A 25,031-nucleotide genomic window follows, 5' to 3' on the forward strand; every position below is an offset into this window, starting at 1 on the left:
CACCAACTCTACGCGGTAATTGTAGCGAACGGCTATAGCTACACGCAAGGGCCTTTTTAGTTGTCCTGGAGAATCGCCTTAGTTAGCCAGAAGAATCGAATTAAAGTAATAAAGAGGTTACCTAACGTTCACTTCCTCCTCTCCCCTTTTCTACTTACGCCTCTATTATGGCCGCCAAAACTTAAATACAATGCTATTTCTACAGAGAGGTCGATAAAATTTGGTAATATCGTATAGGGTAAAAACCTCACGATATTTAACAAAGATCGCGACACTACGAAACTGCGGAGGAAGGTCGATCGCGAATAGAGGCGTTCGCTTATATAGAAATTATAGACGTAAAACTTTATGCAGTCTATAGGGCTTTAAAATATCTAAAATAATAAAGATTAGAAGAGAAACAAATCTATATCTTTATAGATAGCTAAGCAGCTATTAAAAGATTACAGCTTAATTATCTTATAGGGGGGTAAGAACTAGTCTTTAAAATTACGCAAAGCTACTCCTATTTAGCTAGTAAGAATATCCCTATTAACTTCTACTAGGTTCCTAGCTACTTAGAAATCTATAGAAACGAAATAGTAGATAAGCTAGCTAAAAAGGGCTTTTTTAAAAAAAATATATAATCTTTTTATATATCCCTAACCTATATAAGGAGAGCAGTAAGAGAAAAGATACTGGAATAGTAGAAAAATAATTAGCAATAGAATAAAAATAAAGGAAAACACTATACTAGAATCTCTAGAGGAAACTACTCCTTTTCTCTTAAAGCCCCTAAGGATAAATATCCTAAAAGGCTATAATTAGCTTTCTTTTAACTAAAACTAAAAAAAGGCTTCTTTAAATCCTTTTTTAAGACAATAGCAAAGAATAAAAAAGGTAGGTGCTTTATGGACTATAGCGCTATATAGACTCCTAAGTACCTATTACTAGAATATAGACTATACTAGGAAGAAAGAAAAGAAATACAAAGACAACTAAGCTTTTCTTTTACCCTAGAGAAGTTTTTTCATATAGAGAAAAGAAGAAAGGCGCTTTTTCTATTTTTAAGTAGGATAAAAATAGCTACTAAAAAGTGGCTAATGGAAGTAAGACCTTTAGAAGGAGGTAACTTTTACTAAACTTCTAGTAAATAGATAGTAGTAAGTAAAAGGATAGAAATAAACTATAAAAAGTATAAAGGCAGGCGTTAGAATTCTTTTACTATTTTCTTTACTGTTTTCCTACTGTTTTAATTCTACCTAATAGTTGTTATAACCTAGTATTTTACTAAGGAGCGGTAAATCTCTAGTTTAGAAGTTTATAAACTATTAGGCTATAGCTATTAGTATATATTAAACTACCTAGAAAGGATTTATATATATAAAACTATAGCGCTATAACCTAGAGGCTATATGCGTAGTATTATATATAGTATAATACAATAAATATATATATAAATTTTTAATAAAATCTCTAAGAAATATTTATACTTAACTTCCTATTAGGAATCTATTAGGAGGTCGCCTAAACTACTAAAACTACTAGGACTTTTAGGACCTCTAGCACTATTAGAACTATTAGGACCATTAGGACTATTAAAACTATTAAAACAATTAGAATTTAAAAAATATATATTTAAAATTTTAGTATATTAATGCTCTAGTATTTATAACTAACTAATAAATATAAAAACTAGTTTAAATAGTTTAAATTAATCCTTTTAGTCTACTACCTGTATTTATGTCTATATTTATAGTAGGAGCCCTACATTATTTTAAGGGGATAATCGCTTAGGTATTAAGCGATTAATTAAGAGAAAAGCCTTTATAGAGGTTCTAAATTGTTAACTAGCGGTGTTTCTAATAATTTGCCAGTTATATACTAATTTCCTAACTAGGCCTAGTACCTACTTATTTACCTACTTACCTATCTACCTACCTTTATACCTGCCTACGTTGCGATTAATTAAGGAGATAAGGGGGAAGGTTCTCGTAGAGGCTCTAAATTATCAACCAGCGGTATTCCTAATAATCTGCTAATTATATACTAATTTCCTAACTAGGCCTAGTGCCTGCCTACCTATCTACCTACTTATCTATCTATCTGTCTATCTATCTATCTATCTGTCTATCTATCTATCTATCTATCTATATACCTACCTATCTATACCTACCTATTTATACCTACCTATTTATACCTACCTATTAGTGCCTACCTGTTTAATATAGTTGGCAAGCTAATAGGCTATATAAGCCTCTGGGCTACCCTATTAAACTACTAAGGGCAAATATAGTAAATTACTTAACTATAAACGATTGTATTTGGTATAGCTATTTACTAGCTACTTATTTAACGTCTAAGGCACGTATATGCATTGTGTTCTATTAATTTGCATATGCTATACTTACGTACTACCCGTTACGGTCGCTCAGCCGCTACCTCTACTGCCCCCTCTGCTGCCCTTTCCTAGACAGCTTGTGTATAAGATAGGCCTTCTACTCCTAATAGAATACCCCCCTTAGCTATATACGTGCGCCGCTATACTTTCTTTTGTTTTTAGCGCTAGTTTTCTATATATAGCTTCTTATTTTTACTTATAAGCAGGATAGCGCTTAATATTGCTATTTTGCACCCCTTAATAAGCTGGCTAAGGGCTTATTCTATTAGACTTAATAGGCTATATATACGCCGCCTAAAATAGCGCCTTAGTAGGGCCGTCTGCTATTATAGCTTAGTAATATTATAGGGTGTTTTAGCTACCTAAGATATATTTAACTGCGGACGGCGTTAGGGTAATAGCGTCTAATATTTAGTATGCAGCTGTGCTAGTACGCGATTAGGGCTATATAGAACTAGGCCAGTAGCTATAAATCCTGCTAGTATATTGTTTTAATGTAGTGCTATAGGCCTAGCCTGCCTATATAGTGGTAGGAATTTGTATTTATTAATATAGTTAATACTATAGCCTATAAGCTGTTTAATAAGGCGTTTATATAATTGCTTAAGGATTAAGAAATAGCCTATATCTAGTAGCTATAGTAAATGCGACGAATGCGCTAGTATATAGAGGACAACTATCTGATGATCTAGGCAGTACCGATTAAATTTAGGCGATATGTAACTGTTGTGGCTATCTAGTACTAGTAGCCGATATATGCTAACCGTATAATCCTTTATATGCTTATTAAAAACCTCTATTAACTAGGTTAGGCTAATCTTATTTATCGTCTAGCTATTATTACTAACACTAATTAATTAGTTGTGTGGGATAATATCGTTTTTATACTAAGTAGCTTAGTATATTACTATCTTAAAAATAATAAGTGGTGGAATTGTAACCCCTAGGGCATTAATATATTTAATAATTATAACCCATTCTTAATTGCCTAGCTATACTATTCTAGGCCGGCCAGCCCTATTAGTTTTAGTAATAACTTTTATAGTTGCAATAATACCCATCTAGTAGCCAGTTTTATTAAAATTCCAAATATCCTCATTAAGAATCCTATATTAAAATTTTATATCTTAGACGTGTTTAAACTAGGCCTAAATAAGTATATAATCCTCGCATTTAGCACACTAGTAGTCGTACTTACGATTCCATTTAGATTATAGGTTATTATAGCGCTTAATAAAGTTATGTACCCAACTAGTTATAATTTGGTATGCTAGATAGCTAAAAGGCTAGCTATCTGCCGTACGGTAGTAACCCTAGGTAGTATACCACGTTAATCTATTAATAGAATCCACTGCTTAAGGTTCTCTTCTTATACTAGTGTAAGAAGGCGATTTAGGGCAGTAGAACCGCGTTTTAGTTTAATGCCTTTATTACGTTGCTGGGCTATTATTCAGGGTACATCGTATGTCTTTACGGCAGATCGGAAACTTGAGAATTGGCCTTGCTTATAGGCATTAAGAGGTAGAATAAGTCTACCCTCTTGAAAAAGGGGCTTTTCTTATTGTGGTGTAGCCATTGAAGTAATAGTTGAGTAACGCGTCGCGTCTTTCGCGATTTTGATGGGATGGCCCGGAGGCTTGCATGGCCCATTGGCTTGCCGACTACGTTATATCTATAATTTAGGGAAGAGGCCGGCCCAATTAAAGACTCTGCCTAATTTAATTAATCGATTAATTATATTAATTTAAATCGTTCTCTATAGGTATTCGCTAGCTATATATTTAAGGCCACTGCTAGCTATACACCCCTAAATAATACGCGTACACCCCCCAATTGATACGCATACACCCCCTACCCTATTTAGTTTAGACGCTCCATTATTAAGTTAGATGCTTCCTCATTAAGTTAGAATATCACGTACGTTTAACTTGTTTGCGCCTATATTATAAAAATTAAAGTGCGAGCCTATAGTATTTCGCTTAAATACTAAGGACTCTACAAGTAGATCTGTTAACGTAATTGGCAATTATAGAGCTAGTTGTAGAGTTAACTGCCCGACCGCCGCGACGCTCCGCAATTATAGGCTCTTGGGTGCGAAGCAGAGGTGTTTAATTTGGGTCTTACCGGGCGCAGGCGCGGGCGCGGGCGTGGGCGCGGGCGCGGTGCGACGCAGAGCTAGCAGCACCTAAATCAGTTTGCGCGACGCCTTAAAGTACTGCGTAATCTAATTAATCGACTTATACGCGATCCAAATTTAGACTCTACTACTTATACTATAACTAAAATCAAGACTTGATCGTAATGTTGCAGTCATAAAACTTACATGGCGCGTACTTTAATTTTCGCGATACAGGCGCAAACAAGTCAAACGCACGTAATATTCTAACTTAATGAGGAAGCATCTAACTTAATAAGGGAGCGTCTAAACTAAATAGGGTAGGGGGTGTATGCGTATCAATTAGGGGGTGTACGCGTATTATTTAGGGGGTGTATGGCTAGCAGTGGCCATATTTAAACGGTAGTTACTTAGGGTGCCTCCCTAAAAGGCCTTAATTTAGTTTGGCGACGGCTAATATTAAAGCTCTAGTTTAATTCGATTAATTAATTAATTAAATTCATTATAGTGTTTGCTCGCTAGTTATTTAAAAGGTTATTATCTAGTTCTAGTAATGGTTATCTAGTTTTAGTAACGGTTATCTAGTTTTAGCGACGGTTATTTAGTTCTAGCGATAGTTATCTAATTTTAGTAGCGGTTGTCTAGTCCTGGCGACAGCCCTTTACTAGCTGCTATTATTATGCCTTTTAAGGTAGAGAGGATATAAGAAAAGAAAGGGTAAGAAAATTAGGTAGCTATATAGGGATACTTAGTAGAGGTATATATAGGCTATTAGGAATATAGCGGGGACCTAATAGTACGTCAGGAAAACGGGAGGGTGGTAGGGGCTAGCCAGGGGCTAGCCCGGGGCTGGCCCGGGGNCATTTCAGCTGGATCCGCTGATCTGCTTATGTACACTTATTTACGCTAGCCCGGGGCTAGCCCGGGGCCATATTAGCAACATTAGCAACATTAGCATGTTTTATACGTTTTGTGCGTTTCGTACGTTTTATACATTTTATATATTTTATACATTTTATACATTTTATATAATATTTCCTATAGCTGCAATATTTATAATTATAAAATAAATAATAAAATTTAAAATTTAAAATTAATGGTAGCTATAAGGGATATCTCTCGNAGACTCCAAATCGTCAATTGGCGGCGTTCCCGATGATCCGCCGGCTATGTACTGATTTCCTAACTAGGCCTAGTGCCTGCGTGCCTGCGTGCCTGCCCTGCCTGCCCTGCCTGCCCTAACCTGCCCTACCTGCCCTGCCTGTCCTGCCTGTCCTGCCTGTCCTGCCTATCCTGCCTGTCCTGCCTGTCCTGCCTATCCTGCCTGTCCTGCCTGTCTGACTGTCCTACTTGTTTGTGCCTACCTGTCTGTGCCTGCCTGTCGTGCCTACTTGTCTATACCTACCTATCTGTATCTGTAATTCGGGATAGAGGTCGGCCCGATCGAAGGCTCTGCTTAATTGATTGCGATTGATTGTTTAATTCGAATCGTTCTCTATGGCGTTCGCTGGCTGTACGTTTGAACGGTGGTCGTCTGGGGTGCCTCCCCTAAGAGCCTTGATTCGATTCGATTTGATTTGGTAATAGGGTGATATTAAGGCTCTGGTTCAATTCGATCGACCCGATTGAATTAATCGTGGTGTTCACTGGCTGGTCGTTCAAACGATTATCGTCTGGCTCCGGCGACGGTCATGGTTCTGGCGACGGTCCTACCTGCCTACCTACCTGTCTGCTTACCTACTTACCTACCTACCTACCTGCCTGCCTGCGCCTGCCTGCCTGCCTGCCTGCCTGCCATGTCAGTACCTGATTTAATTTAGGGAAGGGATCGCCCCCGATTGAAGGCTCTAATTGATTCGAATCGATCGTTCTCTACAGGCGTTTCGCCGGCTGTACATTCGAACGGTGGTTATCTGGGGTGCTGCTCTCTTAGGACGGCCTCCTTGCGATTCTCGAATTCGATTTGGTGACGGCGTTGATATCGAGGCCTCTAGTTCGATTCGATCGATCGATCGAATCGCATCGTGGTGTTCGCTGGCTGGTCGTTGACGACCGTCGTCTGGTTCTGACGACCGTCGTCTGGTTCTGACGACCGTCGTCTGGTTCTGACGACCGTCGTCTGGTTCTGACGACCGTCGTCTAGTTCTGGTCACAGTCCTCTGCTGGCTGCCGTTCTGGTGCCTCCCTAGGTAAGGAGGGTGAAGAAAGGTTAAAAAATAAGGTGGTATTTAGGTGTATAAGGGGTATGTAAAGGCACGTGTAGAGGCTGTCGGGAATAGAATGGGGACCCGATGGTACTGTTATGTAGGACGATTTAAATAATTAGGAAAATTAAAGTCCTGCTAAGAGCCTGCTAAAAAGCCTNCTAGGAGCCTANAGNAGGCCTTTAGAATTTTAATACCCTAATAGCAATAAATGCAATAATAGTAATAATATTTATTTTATAGCCAGAAGCTGGCGTATAGCCCTAGGGTTTAGCTAATATGGCGAAAAGCCAGCGTACAGCCCCAGGGTTTAGCTAATATGGCGAAAAGCCAGCGTATAGCCCCAGGGTTTGGCTAATATGGCGAAAAGCCAGCGTATAGCCCTAGGGTTTGGCTAATATGGCGAAAAGCTAGCGTATAGCCCCAGGGTTTGGCTAATATGGCGGAAAGCTAGCCCTGGGCCCCAAAAGTACTTTTAGCGAAACCAAATTTCCTGCGCCACTCCCCGTTTTCCTGACGTACTATATGTCAGACGCTGAGCAGGCTGATGGAAATGATACATATGATACTCTATGAGGAAGAATCTCAGGGGTTCGAAGGCCCCGAGAAGGTATCTACACGATGGCCCGCGCGCTGTCACGTGACACGTCGCCGAGCTCAAAGAGACTGCCCAAGTACCCCCCCCCCCTACCAACACTATATACCGCATATATGCAGAGGGGTATCACTTAGAGAGGGGGTGTTACTTAAGGGGGGTATCGCTTAAGAGGAGTATTACAGGGGGCCTTTAGAGTCTCCCGATCATCACTGGAATTGCTTAGAATGGTCTTTATGATTGTCTCGCGTTCTAGCAAGCCACATAGACGTCTGGAAAAACGCCAACCATTAATAACAAGAATTCATAACTCTATACTCCTAACCGTGAGCATGAACCCATTTAGGAAGGTATATACCAATTTGTTATTGTATCGTATTTGTGAGATGAAGATCTGAATTCTTGAATCATGAAGGCAGAGTCGCAAGGAAATAACTAATTTTGGCTTTGTGGGGAAAGTGTTGATGCGAGGAACGAAAACGCTGAGTCTGGGCAGCTGGGAGGCTCGTCGAGATCACAAGAGTATTGTAAAACCTCTATAAATTGCAGTTATGGTATCGTTTTGAAGTTGTGTTAAAGTTTGGGTTCGAACAGCTGGCTCTTGTGATTGAAGCAGCCGGCATGCAAGGAATACATTTTTGGCGTTTGTGAAGATTTATTAGAATTGCAGAGCATTTATCAAAGGTGCACAGCAAATCGCTCTAGAAGTGAATGTCTTTGAGCCACACTATCTGGCCTTTTATTCTAGAGTTAACTCAATTCGAGCCACTGTATTCCGACCTTCAAAAATCAAAGAGGTCTATTTCATGCACCAGTTTTATTTTCATCGGACCACAAGTATTCATAAGGTCGGAGCCAAAAAAATTCGTGCATGGCATATGACGGCTGAGGCACCTTTACTCCTCCTTCTCGATGACGGCCGGTGCCTTGATTGTGCGGTCCTTTAAGAAGTCGAGTCCCTCGCCACCCTGAATCAATATTAGCACAACTACGCTTGAGTAGATACCTAGAGAGTTGACTTACATAGCTGATCAGAGGTGACACTTCGACACCGGTCTCCTCGCCCTCGCTTACCACGACACCGCCCGCAGCTTGAACCCATTTTGCGCCTTGTGTCATGATATCATTTTTGCTGGTATCTGGATCGTCCTCTCCAGTTCCTATAGAATGTTAGTCGGGAAAGGTGATTCTTGATAGTATTAGGTGATAAAGAGTCTTGAATCCTGACGGATATGTATCTGATCTTACCTCTGGCATTCTTCAGTGGTGAGAACTCATCTTCACGTCTCACCTCCATGCAGGCAAACTTGTCCATTGACAAGAAGGGGAAGCAATCGAATACAAACTGCTCGAGCTTGATGCCATTTGGTTTCTCAGGCTTGACGGTTTCGCCCTTTTCGATATCAACGTACGGAATCTTCTTACGAGCAACATGGTGAGGGAGACGACGGGCCCATTCAGGGATACTTTCAAGAAAGCGGTACGAATAATAATGGTTGACGATATTGGCCGCTCTGAACTTGAGAAGGTCAGGTTTGCTGTGATCCTTTGCTTCGGCCGTAGCAGCATTGATCTCGGAGTACTCAACGACGTCGGGCTTGCCATTCTTTTGCAGAATAAGACCGACAGATTCTTTGGCATTACGCTTGCGCACAACCTTGGTTGCAATATCCACGTCCTTTGAGGCCGCAAATCCGACAAACACAGGATCTGCCACCTTAACTAGGCAGTTATCGACACAGTATGCGTGAATATGCTGGATGCCTCGCTTGCCCATATCCGAAACAACGCCAGAGGAGATGAGAGCTTGGTAAAGACCGCCATTACCGTCTGGTGCGACAGCAACCTTGAGATTTACATTAGTAGAGTATACTCATACGGTCAAAAGGCGTTAATGCAAACCTTGGACTTGCTCTCCAAAAGGATCTTGCCGTCATTGGAGATGCAAGGCAGTACTCCCTGCTCAAAAATGACCACGTTCTCCTTATTCAGTCCAAAATAATGGTGCTCCTCAAAGAAATTTTCCGTTGGCCCTCTCGTAGGTCCACTGGTCATGACATACCACGGAACAATGACTTCGTCTTTACCGTACTTCTTCATCGCAAGATGCTGGACCTTACAGATCCTCTCCGCCTGAAGTTGGAATAGCGACTTCTTGCTTGGCAATCCGATATCGAAGCAGCCCTTTGGGGCAGAGCTACCTAGGCGCGTGCCCTGACCTCCTGCCATCAATACCACTGCAACCTTGTTCTCCGCGATAAGTTCCAGCCCTGACGTATACCATTTGGTGAGATCCTCATCTTTCGAGTCGAGGACTGAAGAGGTTGCACTGTCTGGCAGAGGCTCGAGGGACGGTTCGGTGTCTTTTGTTTCGGGTTTGGGGGGGTGTAAAGCTTTGTCGGCGATCTCGTTGATGTAGGTGGGGTCAAATTTAGACAACTGATCGAAGAGAGCAGCCTTCTGTGCCGTGTCTAGCTGATCGTAGAATGCGAAGACTTGGCCTTGCTCTGCCTTTTCATACTTCTCTCGAAGTCCTTTGAGCTTCTCTTCGCTTGGCTCTTTGGGCGGCACAGCTGGTGCACCAGAACCAGTGATGTGGAGTTTCTCGAGCAAAGTATTCATGGTGTCTTTAACAGCGGCAGCCATGGTGTAAGCGGGTGGGACAATTGGGGAAACAGGTAAATTTGGAGACAGGGGTACAGAAAAGAAGTAAGTATAACAATTGAGTAAGAAGGAGGATCTGGTGAGGATTTCCTTCCCAGCTTGCTTTTATGGTAGCATCGACAGCTGAGACAACAAAGCCCAGCTTCAGCCACTCACTTGCCCCACGCTGGCCCTCATCGTCCCCTGCATCGCGACAGCGTCAGCAACGCCAAAAAGGCTAAAAGCGCATCATCTCTAAAATAGGCATGAGAGTTGCAGATCATTGGCTAGGAGTACATCTGATCATGAATGAACCATGTATATTCCTATCTATAAAAAAATTAAATTTCCAGCTTCGCGGTTGCAGTCCAGCTTCGCTCGGCCACCAAAGACTCCAGTCCAACGCTCATTGCAATACACCGAACAAACCAGTACACTTAAGCGGAATGGCCATTGACTTCGCCATCAACCGGCTCCGGTTGATGCTCGATAACTGGCTTTAGAGGCTTTGACGGCGCTGGATTTAAGATGTTGCTTGCATCGATTAACCGCGCAGCAGGATTGAGCTCTAGCCCAAATCCAGGCTTGTCAAGTTCCGACACGTCTAAATATCCCTTCGTTGGAATTGGCTCATTGATAAATAGATCGCCGAACACTGGCAGCACCGACTTGCCGTCTGGTGAGTTCGCAAGATATTCTTGGAACGGCGAATTCGCCTGGGAGACCACAAAGTGATAGCTGTAGGGTCCGCTTGCATGAGGAACGACAGGAATGTCATAAGCAGATGCCATTGCAGCAACCTTGAGGAGCTCCGTCATGCCGCCAACCCACATCACATCTGGTTGCAATATATCCAAATTCCGACCCTCGATTAACTTCCGGAAGCCATATCTCGAGTACTCATGCTCTCCAGTGGTGAACTTCATGGTAGGGTGAGCACGCTTGATCTGCTCAAAGCCATCCGAATCGTCTGGAGACAAACACTCCTCCCACCAGTTTAGGTTAAGATCCTCGCAAGCTTTGACAACCTCAATCGTGTAAGGAACATTTAGGCTCATGTAGCAATCAACCATGATCGGGAAATCCGGGCCAACACTTTCCCGGTGTTTCCGGAGGAACTCGACATTTTTCTTTAAGCCCTCGGCACCCTCCCCGGGGCCATAAGGCAGAGGAACTTTAGCACCAAAAAATCCCATAGCTTTTGCAGCTGCGGGTTCTGGGCCAGTGCAGTAAAAGCTTAGTCTTTCCCGGGTCGTTCCGCCAATCATCTTATATACGGGCTCATTTCTGATCTTGCCTAGAAGGTCCCAGATTGCTAGATCTATGGCTGAGATCACAGCCACGGGAAGGCCTTTTCGTCCGTAAAACATGGACGCTCGATACATCTGCTCAAACAAGTGATTGGTATCTCTGGGGTCTGCAAGGCGTTAGGCGTAAGAGAAGGACTTTAATTATACCAAACTTTGAGAAATGGAGGTGAAGACAACATGAGGAACCCACCTGCACCAATGAGAAATCTTTCGAGATGCTCAGCAACTAGCCAACAGGCAGGCGGACCACCAAAGCCAGTAGCGAATCCTTTCGTCCCATCCGTCGCCTCAATTTCTACGCAGAAGGAGCCAAGGACATTGATTCCCCAACTTGTCCGCGACTTGCGATATTTCTCATATTGCGACATGGGAGTGGAGATTTTGGAGTCTATCAGCCAGTGTCCTTCTTTGACATTGTGATAATCTCCGCCAGAGCCAGGCCCTTGGGTGATGAAGGTCCTAACTTCTCTGATTTTCGGAAAGCCGCGTACAGCACTGGCCTGCGTGGTGGACGGCATGGCAAATTATGGAAACGCGCGAGAATTATGTTTGAAATGACAGGAAGAGTCTTGCGTGAGGAGCACGGCCGGAGAGCGTAGACGCAAAGGTTGAAACGAAGAACATGATGTTCGTTGTAGGTACTTTGGAGGATGGGCGATCCCATATCTTATATCGGCAGTATTCTTTCATTCTACCCGCTGCTCGGTCAATCTCGCTGCGCGGCAGAGAGCAGCAATACTGTGGAGCAATGGAGGAATCAGATTCAGCCGTTGACGAGATCTTTCTATAGTCCCTTGTCTGGCCTCGCTCGATGGGGAGGGTATGGGGATTGGTGTGTGAGAGTCTTGGCTGTTTTCCCCACTTGTAGCGGATTTGCTTCGGGTCAACACCGCCCGTCGATGCTATCAACCCTCCCAAAAAGTGAACGAAACAACAGCCTGACCATGGACTTGACTACCGCGACCGGCGCCGGGCAGGCATACGTTAGTCCAGATTCCAACCCGAAGCACTTCCAGCAGTCCCCGGCCGACGATGACCAGAATAATTGGAGCGGTGCCGATGCCTCGAGTCCAGAAGGTGCGGAAGACGGCCACAATGGCTCCTCCAAGCGCAAGCGCCCCATGAGCGTCTCGTGTGAGCTCTGTAAGCAACGAAAGGTCAAATGTGATCGTGGACAGCCAAGCTGCGGATGGTGCGTCAAAAATAGTCATGTGTGCGAATACAAGGAGCGAAAGAAGCCAGGCTTGAGGGCTGGCTATGGTCGCGAGCTCGAGGCTCGTCTTGGTGAGTTGATCAAACGCTTCCACCAGACCTGAACTCACCCCATTATCCACGACGGATTAAATGCGCGATGGGACGGGGGGGCTTTGTCGTGCGCGTCAACGCATGAAATTTCTATGAATACGTAAATTAAGCTCATACAACTTATCCGGTTGCCTACTTGACCAGGCTGTGCACGCTACACAAAGGCCGGACGGAAGCTAATTACATGAACATAGACAAGCTGGAGGAGATCATCCAACGACAGCAGAATCAGATTAGCCAGCTTTCCAATAACAGCGGCTCGCCCTCTGATCCATCCCCTCACCAAGACGGACCAGTCTTTAGGAGCCCTCTCATGCAAACGACTCATATCCCTCGACCAGAAACGGCTCTTTTTCTACAAAAGCCTTCAACCTTTCAATCTCCATCTTCGATACAACCAGATTTCGTGGGAGGACTAGGCGGGAGACAAACACCGGCACTTGGCCCGGCAAATGGATTTTCGGCATCTATTCCATCCGATGAAATTCACCCTTCTCTCCGCAACTTAGGAACAGCAAGGGACATATATGCTCCTGTAGCTTCGCCCCAATATGAGTCTGGTCGTCTCGGATTGGCTGCGGCTTCGATTCCTCAATCAATCGCTCAGCAACCGATTTGCCAGCAGGATAATGATTTTCCTCCTTACGATCTTTTATATAGCCTCGCGGACCTCTTCTTCAAGCATATTAATCCTTGGTGTCCGATATTGCATCGTCAAAGCACCCTAAATTCTTTGTTTGGACCTTCGAGTCTAGATGACGCAGATCGCATTCTTCTGCATGCTATTGTCGCAACTACTTTGCGGTTCTCAACTGATGCGCGCCTTACTGGCAAGAGTCGTGAGCGCTATCACCAGACTTCTAAGGAGAAGGTTTTACTGTACGGGCTAGAGAATAGCTCAGTGAAGTCACTCCAAGCGCTAGTTATCCTAGCTCTAGATCTTGTCGGCTGCTCAAATGGCCCTCCAGGATGGAATCTGTTGGCCCTCATCACGCGATCTGTCGTGCAGCTTGGCTTGGCGACAGAAACATATTCTACAATGGTTACTCCCCAGTATCCGTCCATTTACACGTTGCGAGCGATAGTCCTCCTAGAACCCAAGGACTGGATCGAAGAAGAGAGTAGACGCCGTCTATTCTGGGTAATCTATATCCTGGATCGGTATGCCACTGTAGCTACCGCTTTCGAGTTTGCGCTAGACGAAAAGGAAATTGACCGTAGGCTGCCATGCCGTGAGGATCTATTTGGCCGTAATGTGCCGGTCGAAACGAGGTGGTTCAAAACGTCAATTAAAACAGACTATACCGTGGACAAGCCGGAAAATCTTGGATCCTTTTCATACTACGTTGAGATCATTGGGTTGCTTTCACGTATCCATAATTTTTTGAAGAAGCCTGTCGATATTGGTTCGCTGTCAGATGTTGAGAAATGGCAAAGGGAATATCGCACTCTCGACAATGTTCTTGAGGCTTGGAAATATAATCTGCCTAACGAGTATGGGAACATGTCGCGTATATTTGGTGGGAACAAGAACGTCAACAGTGGTTGGGTGATGTTGCATGCTGCTTATCAGACGTAAGATACTCTTTCTCCTTGGTATTGAATTTGCTTGTGAAACCAGCTCCATCCATTATCTTACAGAGACATTTTAAAGGGTCATTTGACTAATTTTGATGTAGCACTGTCATCAGGCTCCATTCATCCGCTGCCTATCCAACTACTCGATCACCAATCTTTACTCCGTCGTTCAGCGCCAGCCAGCGATGTCTCAGCGCTGTCGAAAACATCACCACCATTTGCAGTTATGTTAAAGACAACAGCCTATTAACCAAACTAGGGCCGCCCTTCACCTTCTCACTTTGGGTAGCAGCTCGGGTGCTGCTCGTCCACGGCTCGACCATCGATCACCAAGTCGACTCATCCATCAACCTCCTCGTCAGCACACTCCACGAGATGGGTCAATACTGGCCAATCGGCACGCGCTACAGTGATCTGCTCTCGCGCGTGCTGACCGAATACCAAGAATCGCAATGCGCGCCCGCCGGCGCCAACGGCGAGCGGGCCACACCCTCGACCGTCAAGATCCTCGCCGATATGCGGCGCTGCGCCTTCGACCTGGACCTCCTGATCTCGCGCCAGCCAAAGCACCACTCGACGCGCCCGGCGTCCGTCACGCCCGGCCGCACTCCGGCCCCCAACGAGCTCGAGTATCTCGACGTCTTCGACTTCTTCAACATGCCCCGGCTGCCCGTCTCGCTGGATGGCCCGATAGGGTTCGCCGCCACCGCCACCGCCAACGATCAGATGCAGATCCATGATGGGGCGACGAGCAACGAGTTTAATATTACGAATTTTATGGTCGATGCTAGTTCAGATTGGTTCATGAAGAACACGACCTGAAGCTGACATCAAACAACAAACAAAAAAAGCGAATATTCCCTGGTTTTGAAATTCAGCTGGTGGGAGTCCTGTCACTTTTCGTTTATGCTTTCTTAAAATGGCGCACGCGATAGATACCCCGTTAGACCTATGACTTATTTGGACTTCACAAAATGGAGTATGTGATAGGAGCGTACTTATAAAGTGATAAGAGATTGTCTGAGAGAAGAGTTCGGTTTTCCTGATTGTTGTGGTGCAGTGATGTAAGGCCGATTAGGCTTACTCCTATGTAGTCTGTAGTAAAGAGGTCTGCCGGTTAAAGAACGTCTTTGCCCCCCAACTATACTGATGACTAGGACGACTTGGTGTAAATCTACAGGATGTAAAGCGGCTCTCGTCCGCGCATCAACACCCCGGCTACCGAGCCCAACCCTATGAAAACAAAACCCAGAAGTACTTCAGAAACGCCGCATCTCACATTATCAAACTCCAGCCTCCCCCCTCAATCCCCCAAATTCTCAACAACAACCCAAACCATCTCGGCCTCGGCTTCAGCCTCAGCCTCAGCCACCTCACCCCTCCCACACTTCCCCCGCCCCTTCATCTCCCGCCTCATCTCCTTCCACTGCCGCTTAGACGCCTTCTTCGCCTCGCGCCGCTCGCGCTTCCCCTCCCTCTTCAGTGTCCTAACCTCGCGCTTGACGTCGCGCGCCCCGCCACGCCCCGCCGCCTTGATCCCGCGCTTCTGGACCCGCGCCTCCTTCTTCAGCTCGCGCTTCTGGGCGCGCAACTCCCACTTGAGCGCGCGCTTCTCCTTCTTCTGCGTGAATTTCAGCTCCGCGGCGAGCCTCTCGGCCTGGGCGGTTGCGATGGCGGCGTCGCGCTCGGAGGCGATGGTCGCGGGGGACTTTTTGCCTTTTGCGGTGGCGGCGGCGGCCTGGGCGTTGATGGCGCGGACTTTGTGCGTGAAGAGGGTGGAGGGGGTGTCGTCCTCGTCTTCGTCCGAGGAGTCGGAATCAGAGGAGCTGGAGCTGGAGCTGGAATTGGAGCTGGAGATGGAGGCGCTGTCGTCGTCGTCATCGTCATCGTACACCTCCGTCAATCCCATGTTCTCTGCCGCGCTGTCTACGCCTGCTCCAGCTCCGACACCTGCTCCAACGCCTGCTCCAACGCCTGCTCCAACGCCTGCACCAGCTCCAGCACCAGCACCAGCACCAGCAGCCCCACCCCTCACCCCCTCCCCAGTAAACCTCCTTTCAACCCCCTCGCCCCACTCCTCGGCTCTCCTCCCAACACCCTCGCCCCACTCTTCGGCCCTCTTCCCAAACTGCTCCCCCCACTCCTCCGCGCGCTTCCCAAACGACTCGCCCAACCCTTGCATGCGCTTCCCGAACTCCTCGCCCCACGCCGCCCACGACTGTCCAACACCAGGACCGGTGCTGAAACGGCCAGGCGCGGGCGCGCCGAATGGGAAGGTCGGGCCTCCACTGCTGCTGCTACCGCGGCGGCCGCAAAAGCGGCCGCGCGGGGCGAAGGGGAAGCTAGGGCCGCGATGGCTGCCGAAGGGGCCGCCGAGGGGGTGAGCGTGGTGCGCTGGATGTGGATGCGGATGCGGATGCGGATGCGGATGCGGGTGTGGATGCGGATGCGGGTGCGGATACGGATGATATGCGTGTCCCCACGGCGCGTTCCAGCCCCAGCCCCAGCCCCTCCCCCTCGCGGGCGCCGTCGCGCTCCTGCCCAGCGGCGGCTTGGCATCGGCGTCGCCAGAATCCTCCCAGGCGTCGTCGGCGGCGCGTCGCGGCGATGCGGCGGCGGTGGCGGAAGCGGACGCAGAAGCTGGCGCGGAGCTGGTGGCGCGGAGCCGCGTCCCCATTTCGCGCAGCGCAGTTATGTGAGCGCTGGGCGCGGGGACGTCGAGATCCAGGCGCTCGGCCCACGGGTGCAGCGCGTTGCAGCGCTGGGAGTCGCTGGCGTTGGGATCGAGGGCGGTTGCGGCCGCAGCCGCGCGCTGGCCACGGTCGGTGGGGATCGCGAGGGAGGTTAGGAGGGCGTTGAGGGAGTGGATGGAGACGCGGAGGCCGCGCGGAGCGAAGAAGTCGGAGTTGGAGGTGTCGAGGTAGGTTTGGATAATATCGGAGGAGCCCGGGTGGGTGGATGTGGAAGGGGGAGATAGGGGTAGCAGGGTGGATGGCGTTGCGGAGGTGGCGTGGCAGAGGATGTTGAGGCCGTCGAGGAATGCGGCGAATTCGGCAGGGCGGATCGAGTGCGTGTGTAGGGCTTTGGCGTAGGCGCGGATGAATTCGACTGGGATCAACTCGGAGGGAGAGCGGTTGTGTTCTGGATTATAAGTATCATCGTGGTGGCCGTCATGGTCGTGATCATGGCGACCACGCCCACCGCGACCGCGACCATGACCATGACGACCGTGATCATGGCGATCGTGATCATGACGACCGCGATGGCCTCGATGACTGTGGCGTCCACGCTGTGCCCATGGCGGAAAACCCGCGCTTTCACCAAAGGGTGGGAAAGAATGGCGAGGTGGTCTGCGGCTGCTAGAGCAGCTCCGACCACGGGTGTTGGAATTAGAATTTACTGGCAGAGAGAGCTTCTGTGGAATAGCAATCTTACGCGTCAACCGCGGTGCATATCTGGTGTCTGCGTCCGGGCCATGGTGGGTAAAATCTAGCACCCGATCCAAAAGGAGTTTTGTAGGATCCGAGGGAGAGCTAGGGATTTGATGGACCGGGATGTCTGTGCTGTTGGGGAGTTCAGTGACAGGGACGGTAGTCCCTAACCCTTCTGCATTCCTAAGTGGTTGAGCATTGGTCTCTTGCTGGGGGACTGGAGATGGAATGGTTGAATCTGGACTTAGAACTAATCGATGGACTTGTAAATCGTTTGGATCTGGGTTTTGATAGCCCGCTCGAGCTTGTTCAGCGGCTTCTGCTTGAGCTTGTTCATAAGAGGGCGGCAGATCATCATAGTGAGGTCCTCCTGGGCTGTGAGCTGGAGTTGGTTCGAGTATATCGAATTCGGAATCAGAATCATCTGGAAAGGTGGAAGAGCGAGGACTGAATACTCGATTGGAGCGGGAATTGGTTGGTGTAGTTGGTGGTGGCGAATGTGCAAAAGATGAAGGATTTGGCTCATCGATGAGCGATGGCGGGTCTTGTTGGACCATTTTCAAGGTAGGAAAGGGTAGACTCAGATGTGAAGGTATGAAGTTGTGCAGAAGAGGATAGTTCCTTTAATTGTAGCTTCAGAAGCAGAGAGGGGCTTTGCAGAAGACAAGATGGAGCAGGTCAGTGTCGATGGGGTAATAAAATGTATATATGTTTGTCGAACTACACATTGGCCCCCAGCCGCATACGTTGTTGCCTAACTATCTGCTTTACCAGTGAGTGCAGCACGACCGCGTCAGCCCCTCGCTTTTCGTGCGAATCCCTGAACTTTCTCGCTCTCTTGCAACCACCGAGGTGACGAGCGCTATCCTCATCGAACACCAACGAACCAGCTCGAATACTACTTTGCCGCAGTGATACTGCTGTTACATTGCAGGTCGGGCATCAGCTCTGCCTATTCGCAATATTGAGCACACAGATGCAGTCTCCAGGTGGTTATGGAAGGGTGGCCTGAGGCATTTGTCCTTCAATGTTCCACCAAGTGCGGGGAATGAGTTACGCCACACGCGCGTCCTGCATCTTGGCCTCTCTCGAATGGACATGACTCTCTTATCCAGCATCCATAGTCGACTTATAGCAAGTCGGACTCTGAAAGAAAGCGTACTGCAAGCCTACGTCTCGCCATCTGGTGGTACTCTGCATCACACCGCTTTAGGATCACACTGGTGACTCTTAGGCAGATTCGCTGTCGCGACCTCGCAATGTCATCTTGGCCAGATAGTTCGTACAAGGACACATCCGAGTATGTATTTTAAGCATAAATATTAGGTTTGACTGAGATTTTGGATAGTTTTCATACTAATATTCCGAACATCTGTTAATATTTACGGGGTTGAAATGTTTTTAGAAAGGTTCATTCTTATCCCTTAACACGTCACTTCGTGTCCATCTGCCATCGATAAGAACTAGCCAATTATGTTAGACGCCGACGTGTTAAGGGATAACTCGTATATTCATTTCCTCACCGGGCAGGGCCTCTGATACTAAAATATCCCACCATCCCAACGTGCGCTCAACCCTAAGTGAGACTATCGCTGAGAGTAGTGGCCTTAACGCTTTGAGTCCGTACCTTATTCTACAGGGCCTAGACAACATGTCGAGTACTAATCCCGAGGAGAGAATTGCTGATACGCCATTCCAAGGCTTTGCAACTTCGTAGGTGACTCGAAATATTTACTGTTGGTTCTTACTAATATGATAGCCACCTCCCGCTGTACTCGGGTCCTCGAGTCACGATTCGCATTGGGTCTACAAACCGCAAATACAAGCTCTTGAAGACCCTCATCTGCAAGCAGTCCCCATATTTCGCAGCTGCATTTGAAGGGGGTTTTCGGGAAGGAGAAGAGCAGTCAATAACCTTGACCGAGATAGATGACGTCGTTTCAATCCGAAGTTTCGAACTACTGGTACAATGGCTGTACCTTGGGCGAGTTATCTTTGGCAAGTTAACACCAACGGAAACAATCACTGCTGCCATCGAATTCGTCAGAATTGCGGACATGTGTGGTGTTACTGGCATGGAGACTCTGATGGCCGAGCATATCAGGGCTATTATTATAGCTAATCCCGCTCCAGGCCCAAGAGGGTCGGATACCAACACCTATTGTCTCATATCAAAGCATATTATTTCAGCGGCGTCTCTACCTGAAGAGCATCCAGTGCGGAGTATATTAGCTGCTACTGCAGTTAAGGCATATCTCCTAGACGATAATTACAGGTTTCAAAAAGAGACTCAAGAGGTCCCCAACTTTTCAGCTGATCTTCTGAAAGCGGTGAAGGCTACACTCAAGAGTTTAGCAATTACCTATAGTTCTATTACTGTCAAAGATCCCGTTAGTGGAGGGAATGTGTATCTTGGGAAAAATTAGAATTGAAGGGTCCACTTCGCTTTAATTAAGATTTAATGCTTCTTCTTGGGTCAAACCTTGGTCGAACATGATCAGGGAGATAGGTAATTTGGTGGATGCGGGTTTAATAATAGATCCTCGTAGTTTGATACTATTCTAAGTGTGCACTAAAATAAATCTCCCCAAAAACTAATCACCTCAACAGAACAACTCTTAACTCCGCCGTCGCCTGTAAAACACCTCGCTGATCACCTCACTTTGCTCGTGAAGGCGAACAGCCCGGGTAACAGAGTAAGGAAGGTACAAATGATAATTAGCGCAGAGCCGCTGGTGGAAGTAGGGGTGTCCGTGACTGCAGGTGTTAAGGGTACGAAAAGTGCATTAGTCCATAGACCTGTAATGTTTTGAAGTGCACGCACAGGCTTTCAGCGGGGCTGAAGGCACTAAGGCATCAAGATTATAAACTGTAAAGTTGGATGAATAACACGCTTACTGTGGCACAGCTAACTACCTAACCATCCAACTTACCTAACCCCGCTAGCCGCCTTAAGCGGATTATCTCGGACCCAGACCTTCTTCCGGCGTTTAACCTTCGTTCCGGGGTCCCTAACAAAAGTTCTTACACCTTCCTAATTAGGAAAATTTGATATTGACGTACGCGCAAGCACAGGTGCGTATTTTACAGCCTATGTGGCGTATACTAGTCTACCCGGCGTATATTAAGGCACGCAAACTTTAAAGATTAATTCACTTGCTTAATACTATATATAGTAAATCTTTCTTAGTAGATTTAATTTATACTTTGTAAGATAATATAAAATATAAAAAGCAGTAATAAGTATTATTATTCCTAAAACTTCCTAAATTGGGAAGGCGCAAGAACTTTCACGAGCAAATTAGGCCAAAATACGCCTTTCTGCTCCCAAATATATCAACTACCACAACACTTAAAGTTATTCGTAATAGCTAGAATAACTAAATCAACAAGATCAACAAGACTGCATCGTTAGATTTCCTAAATTCGCGTTCGTTGTTGCGTCGCTGCATACGTTATAAAACTACAGCCTTTATTCTGCACAAGCACTGCACGAGGCTCTGCACGAAGTCTCCACGCACGAAGGCTCTGCGTGCGAAGGTTCTGCGTATCAAGGCTTTACGTAGAGAGGCTCTGTGCAGAGCTTTCGTGCGTAGAGACTTCGTGTAGAGCCTCGTGCAGAGCCTTACGCCAGAGCATCGTACGCAACCCCAAATCCTGCAACAACTACCTGGCCAAATTAGATTGTTTTTGCTGCGTTCGGTTTGCCTTATCCAGTTCTACAACGTGACGTTGGCCGTTAGTTTGTGTAGGCGTTGGCTGGTGGAGATGTTATTGTACTTTTCAAACAAATCGCCGCTCGCTTCTACTATTTTTCCGAGCGGCATCCAAGCTGATGTAAGCGTTATTATAAGTAGATTGTGATTGGATGATCGTCTTGGACCGAGGGCAAACGTCGAACATGGGCGCCTGGGCAACGGTTTCCTCCTGGGCAGGGCTGCGGCACCCTGCAGCAGCTTTCCTGTCTCGGCGCCTCCTCACGCCCCTCGATTCGCACAGGATGCACGGAAAGAGACGGGATCGTCCGACTCACGATGATACTCCCGGAGTCACAGCAAGCGCTTCATGCACCTTCCAGCCACCAACACTGCCACATTTCCGCCCCCCGTCAGCTCGTTATGCGCGCATCTGATAACGCAGCTTCAACTCCACCGCAGCGCTTCGCCAAACCAACAGGGCAAAACCATGGATAAGACGGTTGAGGAAATCTGATTCGATAGGGATATATCCGTGATACCAATCGTTTGCTACAGCTACAACACAGAACGCCACAACGCTGAATGTGATCAACCAACCGAAAAAAACATACACTCGTAGACCCCTACCCTCGTCCCCTTCCGCTCTCCGCCCCCAATTTTACCCCTCCCTCTCCTCCCCTCCCCTCCCCCCTCCCCTCCCATCCTAACCTGAAAACGGGAACAACACGTAGATGTAGATGTAGACAGCCGTAACCAAACCCAAACGCAACAGTCTAAAAATGCTCCTTCCAGAACTTGAAATTGACCTCCTGGCACGTCGCCTTCTTACACGCCTTCTTGATATCGCGCGCCGCGACGTTGGGGCCGCAGAAATACACCCCGACATCCGTGCGCAGCGAGCTCTCCAAGCCGCTCATGTAGCTGCGATCCATGATGCCGTCGCGCATGCCACACAGCAGCCTGGCGAAATCGGGCCGCCCGAAATTCGTGCGGCTCTTCAGCTCCGTCAGCGGATCCTTGTCCGTGCCGACCGAGTTGAGGACGATGTTGTTCGCCGTGTTGACGTCGACGCGCTGGGTGAGGTAGGTGTGGATGCGCAGGAAGTCGGCGCCGTCGGCGCTGGGCTCGCCCATGCTCTGGGCTTCGAGCGATGACAGCAGGGACTGGAACCACTCGAAGGAGTTGGTGTCCTTGCAGACCCAGATGAACTCGACGCGGCGCAGCCGCCTGGGCGGGTTGGGCGACTGCCGCAGGTGATAGATGTTCTTGAGGATGGACGCCCACGGTGTCACGCCGATGCCCGTGCCTATCAGCACCGCGATCTCGTTCTCGAACACGTCTTCGGCGGGAGCGCCGTAGGGGCCGTCGATGCGGAGCCGTGGCATCTCTTGCCCGTGCTGCAGCGCCACTTCGTACATGCCCATCGGGTCCAGCTCGTCGTACATCTTGGCTTGCGACTGTCCGGCTCCCAGGGCGTCGGCGAGGGCTCGTGTGAAGTCGCCGACTTGCCGCACGTGCACGCTGATGTACGGGTCGTAGGGGCAGGAGGTGATGGTGAAGGGGTGCCACTGGTGGTAGGAGACGTCCGGGCAGTTGAGGAAGAGCCACTGGCCCGCCTTGTACTTCATTGATGGTTTGCTGAACTGGATCTCCACGGCGTCTGTCTTGCATTAGCTTTCGCTGCCTCGGGGCCGCTCTCGTTGCGGGGCCTATACGTACCGTATGGATGGCGGACCACCCTGGTGATGGCCGTCTCTCGGCGTGATCTGACTTCTCTGTAGACTCTTTCGATTAGGTAGAACCCACCGCCGATCAATTCCCATCGCCAGCCTTCGTAACCGATGCAGTGGTTCCAGAAGGGCGAACCCGCAAAAGGAGAGTAGGGATTAGTAGTGTCGCGCACAAAGCAGCCGGTTGCGTGAGTATACGTGCCCAGTAAGAATGGGATGAAAAGGTGGTGCGTGTACCAAAACGTCTCAAATGACTGCTGTCGTATCCTGTGGTGAGCGGTCGTGTACATCAGGAGCATGCAGAGAAGCATGATATGTCCAGTAATTCCGCCAGCTTGCGTGTAATGGATCTGTACCGCGGTTTCTGGGCGGACTTGAGTCTTTTCGACGTTGAAGAAGCTGCCTTGATTAGTACGTACTCGAGGACTGGAGATAGAGCGACTTACTTGACGTAGTGGGCAGCCGTATGGATGCAGCTGAATAGTAGCAACGAATAGGCTACTTGTCTGTGGAACCACTGGGACTCGTCTAATGGTAGCCATCGGATCTTTGGTCGAATGATTCGGAGGATGTTTCTGCACATGGGAAGGAGGATCATCAGGACGTCTACCGATAACACTAGACCAGCACCTCGAGAGATCCAGACGGAGAACTTCAGCCCATTCAGCGCTGCCAAGCGTATGTCGCCTGCTTGTTTGTACCTGACTTTGTTAGCATGTTGTGGTTTGTTGTTTTCACGGTTATTTTCTTACCATCCATAAGCGAAAAGTCCCCATTGCATTCCCCAGAACAGGAAGTAGAAGATACACTTCCTAATGGAAAACCACCGCATCCACTGGTTTTGTGTAACCATGGTGGTATTTTTCCAGTAGAGAAAAGAAAATTCCAATCACAAGTAGATTAGGAAACACTCAATATCCCAGTATGAGGTCCAAAAGTATGAAAGGAAGGACCGCCGGTCAACGGGAGAACCGCTGCTATTAGAGTATTAAAGGACGTAACTTGGAAGAGTAGTTTCTCTGCAAAAGAGCAGCACCAGAAAAGAGAGTCAAGTGCAGAGTTGAACCCGGCCAGCCAGATAACGAAATGAACGTAAGTGCCGAAGGAACGGAGGGAGAAAGGCGGTGTTGACAGCTAAGCTTTCCAGGAATGCGAGGGATAATGAGGGAGGCCTCCAGCCGGACTATGTGATTTCGAGGTAGATCAGGTGGAACTCGGACGTGCCGTGAGAGAATTTTGTGATCGGCAGGTAAATGATGAAACCGATGGTCGAAAAAGTGGCTCAAACGGATGGTCTGGAATTCTGCCGTATCCGGTATTATGTGAAGGGGAAGAGATAATCTTTGATTTCGGAGAGAACGGGAAGAAAAGGCCAAGATTTGGGGATCAGGCAATCTTGAAGCACGGAGGCGGCTAGAATTGGGCAATCTGATATCTAGGGGGTGTCTTGACAGATTATATTTGGCTGCCGGACAAGCGTCTCAGATCTGTAGCGGCAATCGATGTACCATTTCTGAATCTGCTAGTTTTGAAGTCAAGCTTTGACTGATGGCTGTCCTAGGCTGATCTTATCACAAGAGCCTCTTTCCGCAAGGACTGGTTCTTATGCGTTAAGACTATGCGCCTGTAGAGGTCCGTAGCTGGGGCAGTGTTGCGGCACAGACTCAGTCGCTGGCGGTTGAGGGCTCGTGATCACACAACAAAACTCGTTCGAATGGCTCAGAGAAGCCGAATTGGGTTGTCCGCACCTGACGGGGCAGAGTGGCAGTGCGCGCTGGCAGGAGGAGTTCAAGATTTGACGATGGGGGGTCGTCAAAGGGTGAAGATGGGTTTCAATGCGCCTGGAAATTGCCAAAATCTGATACGGCAGGGATTGTGTAGACACGCCAGACACTACGTGTTTAGGCCAACACAGTCGTAACACACACAGTTCGGCTCGAGGGAAAACAGGGGTCGCAAGGTCGGGCTTTTAGAGGTGAGCAGATGCAATTGAGAGAGATGGTGTCGAAGAGTTGTTGAACGGCACTGATTAGGGTTGTGG

At 47.8% G+C, this 25,031-nt stretch overlaps 5 protein-coding genes across 5 annotated transcripts; 2 read left to right on the forward strand and 3 right to left on the reverse strand.

The window, feature by feature from the left end:
• Positions 1-7,840: 7,840 nt before the first annotated feature.
• On the reverse strand, positions 7,841-12,003 carry K441DRAFT_708639 (nucleotide-diphospho-sugar transferase). The gene is made up of 6 exons (XM_067653792.1): positions 11,439-12,003; positions 10,397-11,355; positions 9,198-10,049; positions 8,544-9,141; positions 8,319-8,455; positions 7,841-8,263 (listed from the first exon to the last, which is right to left on the reverse strand). Exons 1-6 carry the CDS (start codon positions 11,764-11,766, stop codon positions 8,192-8,194), a joined length of 2,946 nt encoding a protein of 981 aa, XP_067498247.1. The 5' UTR covers positions 11,767-12,003; the 3' UTR covers positions 7,841-8,191.
• Positions 12,004-12,192: 189 nt separating this feature from the next.
• Positions 12,193-14,953, forward strand: K441DRAFT_681579 (C6 transcription factor-like protein; the record flags this gene model as incomplete). Its single annotated transcript, XM_067651489.1, has 3 exons — positions 12,193-12,532; positions 12,664-14,128; positions 14,233-14,953. 3 exons carry the CDS (start codon positions 12,193-12,195, stop codon positions 14,951-14,953), a joined length of 2,526 nt encoding a protein of 841 aa, XP_067498248.1.
• A 195-nt stretch (positions 14,954-15,148) lies between these two features.
• On the reverse strand, positions 15,149-18,288 carry K441DRAFT_668582 (uncharacterized protein). The gene has a single exon (XM_067650018.1). The coding sequence runs from the start codon at positions 18,117-18,119 to the stop codon at positions 15,435-15,437; it is 2,685 nt and encodes an 894-aa protein (XP_067498249.1). The 5' UTR covers positions 18,120-18,288; the 3' UTR covers positions 15,149-15,434.
• A 925-nt stretch (positions 18,289-19,213) lies between these two features.
• On the forward strand, positions 19,214-19,988 carry K441DRAFT_690398 (uncharacterized protein; the record flags this gene model as incomplete). The annotated part of the gene is made up of 3 exons (XM_067652380.1): positions 19,214-19,275; positions 19,322-19,778; positions 19,812-19,988. 3 exons carry the CDS (start codon positions 19,214-19,216, stop codon positions 19,986-19,988), a joined length of 696 nt encoding a protein of 231 aa, XP_067498250.1.
• Positions 19,989-22,033: 2,045 nt separating this feature from the next.
• K441DRAFT_586965 (uncharacterized protein) lies at positions 22,034-23,843 on the reverse strand (the record flags this gene model as incomplete). Its single annotated transcript, XM_067644655.1, has 4 exons — positions 22,034-22,920; positions 22,980-23,389; positions 23,437-23,691; positions 23,743-23,843. 4 exons carry the CDS (start codon positions 23,841-23,843, stop codon positions 22,034-22,036), a joined length of 1,653 nt encoding a protein of 550 aa, XP_067498251.1.
• Positions 23,844-25,031: the final 1,188 nt, after the last annotated feature.

This window comes from Cenococcum geophilum (genome assembly GCF_001692895.1).
Source record: "Cenococcum geophilum 1.58 unplaced genomic scaffold K441scaffold_64, whole genome shotgun sequence".
Taxonomy (NCBI): Eukaryota; Fungi; Ascomycota; class Dothideomycetes; order Gloniales; family Gloniaceae; genus Cenococcum; species Cenococcum geophilum.